This window comes from Centropristis striata, chromosome 19 (genome assembly GCF_030273125.1).
Source record: "Centropristis striata isolate RG_2023a ecotype Rhode Island chromosome 19, C.striata_1.0, whole genome shotgun sequence".
NCBI lineage: Eukaryota > Metazoa > Chordata > Actinopteri > Perciformes > Serranidae > Centropristis > Centropristis striata.
Genome location: NC_081535.1, coordinates 12204151 through 12214475, shown reverse-complemented (window position 1 = coordinate 12214475; position 10325 = coordinate 12204151). Strand labels below are relative to the sequence as shown.

Below are 10325 nucleotides of genomic sequence, written 5' to 3'. Positions count from 1 at the left end.
AAAATATAAATTTTAAGACAATACAGGTTAAATGTATTATTAAATAGTAATAAGGTATGCCAGCTGCAATAGGAAACTATTACACTAACACTATTACATTAGCTTCAGAAAAATATAGTAGTTGAGTACAATTTTGAAGTATAATCAGTGGTGGAAATATTCCGATATTCAGTAAAAGTAGCAATACCACAGTGTTCAAATCCTCTGTTAAAGTAAAGTCCTGCATTCAGAATTTTACTTAACTAAAAGTACAAACGTATTAGCATCAAAATATTCTGCAAAAGTGTTCATGACACAGAACGGACCATTTCAGCAGACCGTATGAATCATAATGGCTGATGTAGTAATGTGCATTACTTTCACTATAGATCCTACTGGGTATATTGTGGAATTAATCAAGAGTTCAATAAAGTATAATCTTCATCCATAATGATGCAAAATAATGTGTAACTTTATTTTGCAGTTAGTTACTTTCAGTACAGTTTTTTTTTATGAACATCTGCTCTGTATATTCAAAAGGCTACAAGCCCATAAAAAATAGTTTCGCTTTTCATATTTTTATTTGCTTTGTCGTATGTATTGGACAGTCTGGACAGAGTCACTCTCACTTGATTTAAATGGCAAGAAGACAAACCAGACAATGCTCTCACATGTGGAAATCATGTGCACACAGAGGCCTAAAAATCCCCTCCAGTGTGGACACAGATGTTAGAGATCCATTTGAGGGTTCAGAGGAACCTTAGAGTCTGAAGATCAAACAGCTTCATACAAGCAAATATTTTAATATATTATGTAAAATGACTTGTGTGTCTAGGTCAAATGACATACCCAGGCTAAAGATCTGTCAATATGGATTGACTGGAAAACAGCAGGCTATATTTGCATTAGAAGAGAGGGGATTTACTGCCAGGAAAGATTTGGCTAAACAAGCAAAAAAAAACCTTGTCACACTTTTTGCAAAATGTGAATGCTACTAGAGTCTGCTTTATACTTTGATGTTGTGAGCAACAATTGCAATTAGCATTAAATCTGATTACTGTTTCTTTATAGTTTCTTTCTCTGCAAAACTGGATTACATTTTTTATCCTTTATCCAATAATGAACCCCAAACGGTATGGAATTAGTACATCCTGCAGCATCTCCTTTGAGACTGAATGAATGACAGCCTTGTGACTATGGAATTATATGATTATGAATGTGGTGTGAGGTTGTTTCATGCCATCACATACTCTTCTGTCCTATCTGGCTGGATTGGAAGACCTGGAAATGTACATAATCATCAACATCATCATTATTGATAGCACATTCTGTAACCTGAAGGACTCACTGAACACAAATAACACTGCTGATAAGGCAAACATGAATCCTTTGGAACATTCACCTTTTGGCAGGATAACCGCATTAACTGCAGTTTATGAAAACAGTCTGACCAGCTGTGAAAACAGTTCAAAAGTTCAAAATGTACTCTGAAATAATGGCAATTTAGAAATGGTAAAATGGTAAAATGGTAAATGCACTGCACTTATATAGCACTTTTATCCAAATCGCTTTACAGCACAGACTGCGCTCATTCACCCATTCACACACACATTCATACTGGTGGCAGAGGCTACCCTAAACGGTGCCACCTGCCATCACTGGGAATTCATTCACACACCGATGAACGCAGCATCGTTCATCGGTGTATGAATGAATTCCCAATGACCACCAAATGGTGGTTACTGTAGATTACACTTAGCTGCAACATCTGTTTCTGTGGACCACTGACCTCAGTCTCGCCTACATTGCATCAGCGTTGGAACTTTCTTTATACACGCTTCCTAAGAGGTCCCCAGAGAAACAATACAATGAGAGGACAAGAGAACCAGGACTTGGTCATGCACATACAAGAAGTCACATGACTTCAACAGCAGGAATGAGAGCTTTTATTTATTTATGTATTTTATTTTGCTTGAAAAAATCTTTAGAATTAGAACTATTGTTTTCCATTTCTTTGCAAACTTTATTGAATAAGTTACCAACAACAATACACAACCTACAGTAAAAAAAAATTGTAGGTGCAGTGGTGGAAGAAGTATTTTGATCCCTTACTTAAGTAAAAGTACTTATACCACACTGCAGAATTACTCCACTACAAATAAAATTCCCACATTCAAAACGTACTGAAGTTAAAGTACAAAAGTATCGCATCAAAATGTACTTAAGTAAAAGGTGCTCATTATGCAGAATGGACCCACTCCGATTGTTATATATTCCAAATATATTATTGGATTATTATTATTGATGCATTTATTTAAGCAGTGTTTTATTTTTATTTATTTTTTTGAATTTTTGAGTTTAATTAAAAAAGTGTCTAATCACTTAAATTGTATCATGTTTTTTTATGCTAAATGATGTGAAAAGTAACTAAAGCTGGCAACTAAATGTAGTGGAGTAGAAATATAAAGTTACATAAAATGGAAATACTCAAGTAAAGTAGAAGTACCTCAAAAATCATACAGTACTTGAGTAAATGTACCAATGTTACTTTCCACTACTGTATAGATGTAAATTTCAAACTATGGGCTTTACCAAAAGTAGGCTGCACAAAGTGGACAGGAGAGTCTACTTACTTTTGGCAAAATAGTGTAATTATACAATTAACACCTTTTCAAGCAGTCAGAAATTATCATTATGATATCTAACAATGTAAAGCTTGTGTCAGCTTACTTCTCTGGGAAGTTATTTTTAGTTTTAAATTGATATTATCTGTATATTCTTTAAAGAACATGCTAATGTTTCACACACTAAAAAGATAAACATGGACAATCACTCCAGTTTCTTTTGTTACCAATTCCAGAGTGTAAATAAACAAGTTCTCCAAAGTAGGCTCAATGTGTGATACTGTAGATAGTGAGCAGGGGTTTTTTTGGCAGTTTTTGGCTACTGAATTGTATTACTTGAGTGTATTCATGGATGGATTACTTAATGTGTTTACCGGGCCTTCACCTGCAAAATGTAATTTGGAGAGACACATAAAACAACTACAAAGACACAGAATGACTCTAAACAGACACAAACCACGAAAGGTCGTTGTCTTGCTCTTATGACAGAAAGTCTATTGCATTTTCTCTCCTTTTGGGAAGGTGTACACATTATAATCCAGTATCGGTGTTCTGTAGAAAGCCTGGTGAAGTAAATGCACTTAAGGGGTTAATTAGTTCATTAGCTCCTGCGCAACACACACACACACACACACACACACACACACACACTGCTGTCTACATTTAAGATCCTCAGCAGAAAGCAGGAGGAAGTCGAGATGGCCGCTGCCTAAAACAATGAAGGATCTATCTCATCCTTCTGCATGTGTTGCTCATTAACGCTGTTTTTTCTTTCCATAACTGTGGTTAAATTGTCAACCATCAGGCGAATAGAGGCTCACTGTTCTCTCTAAGTTATCTGTGGTTTTCAAGCCGCTGGATTCATCATCACGGGATGAGCCTGCAGTAAAAGGTGGGGCTGGATCATCACATTCATGCATGCTCTGTTTGTCTTGACTTTCACTAACTGTGGTGCATAGATTTTACTTAATTGCAAACCAAAACTATCCTATGATAATGATGATGGTAGTTGGAAACCGTGACTTGGCTGTAAATCCGTGGGCCTTGTGTATGTAGTCACACCAGAAATGCCAAAACATGTTACACACACAAAAGAGTCCTCACAGTGTTTAACTACAAGTATCAGCAGCTCACAGCTTCTCTGTATCCAACCTCTAACAAAGTGTGCACCACATTTTCTTTTAAATCCACACAGACCATTATGTCAAGCTCCTCTGACACCCTGCAGTTTCGTTTCCCCACCCATGGTGACTCCATCCTCAGAAAACTTAACACTCTAAGAGAGGAGCACCTCTTCTGCGACATCACACTCCTCCTCGGGGGTCACCATGGCACCACTGGCCAGCCTCTCCGCTTCCATGGTCACAGAGCGGTGCTCGCAGCGTCTTCAGACTTCTTACGTGATCAATTCCTGCTCCACGAAGGCCGGGCCGAGCTCAGCGTGGGTGTAGCGTCCAGTATGGAGATTGGCAAGAGACTTCTCCTGTCCTGCTACACCGGGCTCTTAGAGGTGCAATATAATCTACTGCTTCTCTGAACTATACAGTAAGAACACAGCACAATATCCCCAAATGCATACTAATTATAAACATGGATGGATTATATAAGGGCCCCCTGGCCTTCATCTATGAAATGCCACTCAAAGACAAATGTACTGAAAAGGAGGAGGCACAAAATTACCAAAAAGAAACAAAATACAAGACATAAAAGATTCAAAAAGTCAAAACAACTTATGCAAAACAGTTACAAAGAGACAAACTGAGACTCACAACGATGATAAAAGGGACAAAGACTAAAACGTGATGCAAAATAGATGCAAATAGACACAAAGCAACTACAACAAGACACAAAAAGACTACAAGGAGACCAAAACAACTACAAGAAAATTAAAAAAAGATGCAAAGAGACACAAAGCAACCACAAAGACACTCAATTTATGATAAAAAGGAACAAACAAAAACCCACATAGAGACACAAAATGTCTAAAAAGTGATGTGACAAAATATATGCAAAGACACATAAAGAAACTACAAAGAGACTCATAACAATGATGAAAAGAGTCAAAACACATAGATGCAAAGATAAACACAACAAAAAGACAAAACAACCACAAAGAAAAACAAAATGACTACAAAGAAATGCAAAGCGGCTACAAAGAGAAAAAAGAGATCACAAAGAGACTCAGAATGACTATTCAAAAGAGAAGAAAATAAACACAGAGAATTGCGAACAACAGAAAGATGCATAATGACTGCAAAAAGACACAAAACAACAGCAAAATATGCTAAACAACCATATAGTCTTTGTGTGTGCCTTTTTTCCTCATTTATAAGAGTGATTGTGGGCTTTTTGCATGTCTGTACCTTGCAACCCCATTGCCTCATAAAATAAGAAACAAATATATTTTTACAACAACATAAGAGTGTGTGTCCATGGTATAAAAGTTAAAGATAATTGTAATGACTTTACTCAATGCACTGTAATAAATTATTCTGTAGTCATTTCATTTTACTTAATATATTTGATAAAATGTATTAAATATAAATGCATCCTTGATTTTCAGGCAGTTGTTTAAGTAACTTTAATATGAAAATGTTAGAGATGGATTTATTTTGATCACATTAAATATAATCTTTGTGTATGTAATTCTAAATCAAGAGAATTTTGAATGAATCCAACACAATAGATTTAGTCCGTTTTTAATTGACAGGCACTTCCTGTTAAGTTGTTATTAACTCAACTTGTAATGTAGTTAGATTTAATTAATAATATTGCGTGCAATCTCTTGCCTCAATTTTATTGTTTATCTCTTTTTACAGTGTGGTGTGCACAAGTGGAAGTTTGGCATGAATGTTTGTTGTTTTCCTATAATGAATTCACCTTTATCCTTGGTCTCCATTACACATCTATTTCTGTAGGTCCCCCTGAGAGAGCTGGTGGGCTTCCTGACTGCAGCCAGCGCGCTCCAGATGAGTCATGTGGTGGAGAAGTGTGCCCAGGCCATTTCCCAGTACCTCAGCCCCACACTGGCTTTCTTGAAACTGGAGAGACACTCAAAAGAAAAGGAAATCCAGGAGCCAAACAGCAACTGGCCACGTACCAGCTTTGAAAATCATGAGGAAAAGGATGCAGCCCACCCCAGCACAAGGTTCCAGCAAGGAAGTACAGAGGAAGGAGGTGCGGTTGTGATTCAGTCCAAGTCGGGGTACGGCCAAGGAGCCGAAGTGGACGGACAAGGGTCCAGAGAGGTAGCAGATGATAGGAAGGTGGCCATAGCTAGAGTAGAGTTATCTGAAGGCGCGGCTTGTTGTCTTGATACCCTGGAGTCAGAGCAACATGAAGACATCAGGCCCCTTCACACAAACAAGCCGTCCTATCAAATTCACCACATTACAGGTGCCCTAACATGTAAGCTGCACCCTTCTATCCAGGATCACATATCATCCACAACCAGAGGAAGCTCTGCTCAACACAATGATTTGATAGAGTCTTCCCAGAGCCAAGAAAAAGAAGCAGAGGAAGAGGAAAAGGAAGAGGAAGAAATATTCTTGCTGGCAGCTCAACTGCAAGAATGTGGCCAGCTAATGGACTCCAACCTGTTTCACGTCTCTGAGGCACATCTGCCAAACAGCCACTGTCCTGGAGAAGAGCTGATGGCAGAGCCACACATATCGATGCAGAGGCCGTACCTGTGCAGGAGGTGTGACAGAGTCTTCCAGCACCTGGAGAGCTATGTGGGCCACCTGAAGGAGCACAGACAGTACTTGTGTTTGGTCTGCGGGAAAGGCTTCTCCCAGAGGAGTAACCTGACCCATCACATACGCATCCACACTGGGGTCAAGCCTTTTCGGTGCCCGCTGTGCCACAAGACATTTTCCCAGAAAGCCAAGCTACAAGACCATCTCAATCTGCACACAGGGGATAAGCCTTATGAGTGTAAATACTGTGCTGTGCACTTTGCACATAAGCCAGGCCTCAGGCTCCACCTAAAGGACATACATGGTAAGGGTAGTCTGCAGAACATGTTTGAGGAGTCTGTGGACTGATGAATGCTGTTTTAAGCTTAAGTTAAGTTAATGCAGTAAGTCTTTTTTTTTTTTTTTTGCCGGCCAAAGTGTCAGGGCCCCCTGGCCTTCATCTATGAAACGCGACTCAAGACAAACATACTGAAAAGAAGGAAGTTCCAAAATTACCAAACAGAAACATCAAAATACAAAGAGACATAAAAGATTACAAAAACTCAAAAAAACATATGCAAAACAGTTACAAAGAAACAAAAGGAGACTCACTACAAAGACAAAAGGGACGCAAAATTACTAAAAAGTAATGCAAAATAGATGCAAAGAGACACAAAGCAACCACAATGAGACACAAAAAGACTACAAGGAGACCAAAACAACTAGAAAAAATTCAAAACAGATGCAAAGAGACACAAAGCAACCACAAAGCGACTCAATTTATGATAAGAAAAGGGCACAAACAGAAACAAACAAAAAAGAAGCAGAGGAAGAGCAAAAAGAAGAGGAAGATATTGCAATAGTGAGAGTAGTCTGCAGAACATGTTTGAGGAGTCTGTGGACTGATGAATGGTGTTTTAAGCCTAAGTTAAGTTAATGCAGTCAGTTTTAATATTTTTTGTTGCAACATTTTTAAGAATATTAAAATAACAATATAATAAATGTAGGTAAAGCTTTATGTTTAGTTTTTATTTAATAGCATATAAAAAAAAGAGCATTAACAAAACAATATAAATTCTAACAATATGCAAGAGAGGCCACAAAGCTAAAGGGTCACCATGGGCCTTCCATATTTATGTTGAGAACTATAAAAAGAACTTGACTCATAAGCTTTTTTAATTGCAACTAATTCGTTTTTAGACATACAGCCAATATCATGGAACAAAGACTGTAACATAGATTTAAGAAAAACAAAGAAAACAAATTAATGTAGACCTAAATAGACATAATAAACAAAAAAAACGAATTTACTTGTACTTTGAGTATTTCCATTTTAAGCTACTTTACACTTCTACTTCTCTACTACTCAGAGATTAATACTGTACTTTTCACTCCACTACATTTGTCTGACAGCTTTAATTACTTTAAATATTCACATTTTTAATTCAAACTTTCTTCACAATTTTTCTTAGCAAAAAAGAGTAGTGATCTTCCTCTGCTACACGAGTGTTTCCCTTCACTGAAAATCACTGAGTTAGTGTATTCACACTGTAACAGCTGGCTAACAGAAGATTAGGTTTTATATTATGTGAAAGTTAAAGATTATTGCAATGACTTTACTCACTGATTGCAGTTTTGTTTTTGCGTGTGTGTTTTCTAAGAGTGAAAGTGGAAGTTTGGCATCTTCTTCTTCTTTCTTTATTATTAATTAGTAATATCTGACTCATGGGAAGTAGAATGGATCCTTCTGTGTGATCCCTCTGCATGCAGTTTCATTATGATACATCACCTGCTGTGTATAGCAGTGAATGCAATCTGATGAAGAGTTGAGTTAAGCCTAGTTTCTAACAGCTTTAAGAGTGCTTTTGCATTTTATTGTGTGTTCAGCCAACTAAGTGTCTCTGTTCCCTCTATAACCAAAGATTATTCTGCTATACAAAAAAGATAAGCCAGAAGTCAATATGTAAAATAAAAAAGAGAAAATGTTATAATAATAATACAGCAGACACTGTTGCACTTACTGCAACACATGGAAGAAACTTGATAAAATAAATAAAATGCCTTTTAAATTTAAAAGACTATTTAAGAATTTGTTTGCTGAGTTGCACAGACTGAACCCTGCAGACTGTCTCTTATAAACTGAGGCTGGGGTTCACAGACACAGCCACTGCTTCACCATTTGACCCGACTGAAATTTAGCACGGCTCACTGAGCATTACATTGTAAGTGAGTGGGTTCTCCCGCATGGCTGAGAGGGTTTCCATGCCCTCTCGCTCTAGTCTTTCCCTTTGCTTCTCCCCCTTCCTCCTTCAGCCAAGAAATGTAATCGTCACTCATCTCACTGAATGGAACAGTGGTTGTTGCCCTCCTCGGGGCATTGGAGGCGCCACTGGGTTGAAATTTGATGTGAGTGTGTGTGTTTGTATGAAAAGAATACATGGGAGAATACACAGCATATTAATATGAAAGAGCATGAGTTTCCCCTTGCATTGTAATAGACCTTTCTCAGAGCAGCCAATTTTCTCATTTGTGAACAAAAGCTATGCTTGATGTGTGATGAGATGTTGATGGAATCAGCTAGACAAAATACTTGTACATGGTCCATGCAAACCCAATTGCACATACACAATGACAGAGAGACACACAGAAAAGCAAACAGTTAATGTGGCATCTGGGGCACCTCCATTATGAATTAGAGACTCAGAGGTATAAGATATGGGGGGAGGGGTGAAAGCATGGGAGGGGAGATATTGAGAAGAAGCATTTTCTTTGGTTGTATGATCATTAAAGCCATTAAGCGTATATTAATGACTGTAGCAAGGAGTCTATTAACTCTGGTGTTGGTTGGAAAGATGGTTTCTACAATTTGGCAAGATGTCAAAACTAGCACAAGGAAGAGCATAAAAAAGAAGCAGCACCTGCACTTCCTTTATAACCACTGCTGAAATGCTTTTGAGCAAAGCCCTCACCCCAACTGCTGCAGAAGGGCTGTGGCCAACAGATCAGACTGTGGTTGTACAGGTGTGAATTTGAGTAACTGTGTGAGCCTCTTCCTGAGAAATATGTCATTGCTCTCAGCAGAACTACCTTTGACAAATAACGCTCTGAGCAGAAATTAGCTTTTGTTTGATATTTCTCTATTTCCTATTCATTAGGCACATTTAAATGAACAAAAACACAGCTGTCAAGTTGTTGCACTGATTGTTTTCACATCATGTTGCACTAATTATTAAACAGTCTCTCTGGAGTAATGATGTTTTTTGGAATTATCTTTTATTTTTTCTATCCCAAGGGTCATACTTAATGCTGGTATACTACTTTAATAGTATAAGAATTACATTCATCCCTATTTAAAGGGATAGCCTTACTATTTGGAACAAGTTTTTATCAACCATGTTGGGAGCTATATAAAAGACAATGTGTTAAACATTAATTTGTGCTTTTGTTGAGGACAATGACCTGACGCTGCCAGATGGTTTGTTATCACAAGTATCCAGCTGCCGGTAAAGGTAAGGATGATATAACAGTGCACTGACTTCCTGATCTTGTGTTTGCAACGATGACTCCAGGAAACAATTTTTAAAAAGTGACATAAAACGTTCAGAAAGGACATTTCAATCACTGTTTAACTCATTTTAATGTTATCCACCTCATTATGTAACTGAGTTTGAGTTCCTTGTGCCAGATGTGTCACTTACACCTGTCTTACCACAGAGAAAGGTGGCTGTTAAAATTGTCTAAAGTTAACTTTTTTAAGCCACTAGAATGAATGCATATACAATGTAAATGAGCACATATTTAGCTTTATAATTTGTACCTTATGGTCAATTAAAAAGACAAAGTATGTCCATACTTACTGTAGGCTTATCTCTCCTCTAGTAAACAGCAGGTCAATGAGAAGAAATTTGTGGAATTTGAAGAATTTGAATTGTGAGTTATTACTACAAGACACAATACTAAACACTGGAGATAAAGCCAAGATGGCCAATGAGTCAGTTAAATGCTGGGGTGCCAGATTAAGTCCATTAAAACGTACAGGATGAGG

At 37.6% G+C, this 10325-nt stretch overlaps 1 protein-coding gene across 1 annotated transcript; it reads left to right on the top strand.

Moving 5' to 3' along the window:
- Positions 1 to 3362: 3362 nt before the first annotated feature.
- On the top strand, positions 3363 to 6649 carry LOC131992330 (zinc finger and BTB domain-containing protein 26-like). The gene is made up of 3 exons (XM_059357872.1): positions 3363 to 3495; positions 3799 to 4113; positions 5522 to 6649. The coding sequence occupies exons 2-3, from the start codon at positions 3805 to 3807 to the stop codon at positions 6647 to 6649; spliced, it is 1437 nt and encodes a 478-aa protein (XP_059213855.1). The 5' UTR covers positions 3363 to 3495; positions 3799 to 3804.
- The last annotated feature ends 3676 nt before the right edge of the window (positions 6650 to 10325 follow it).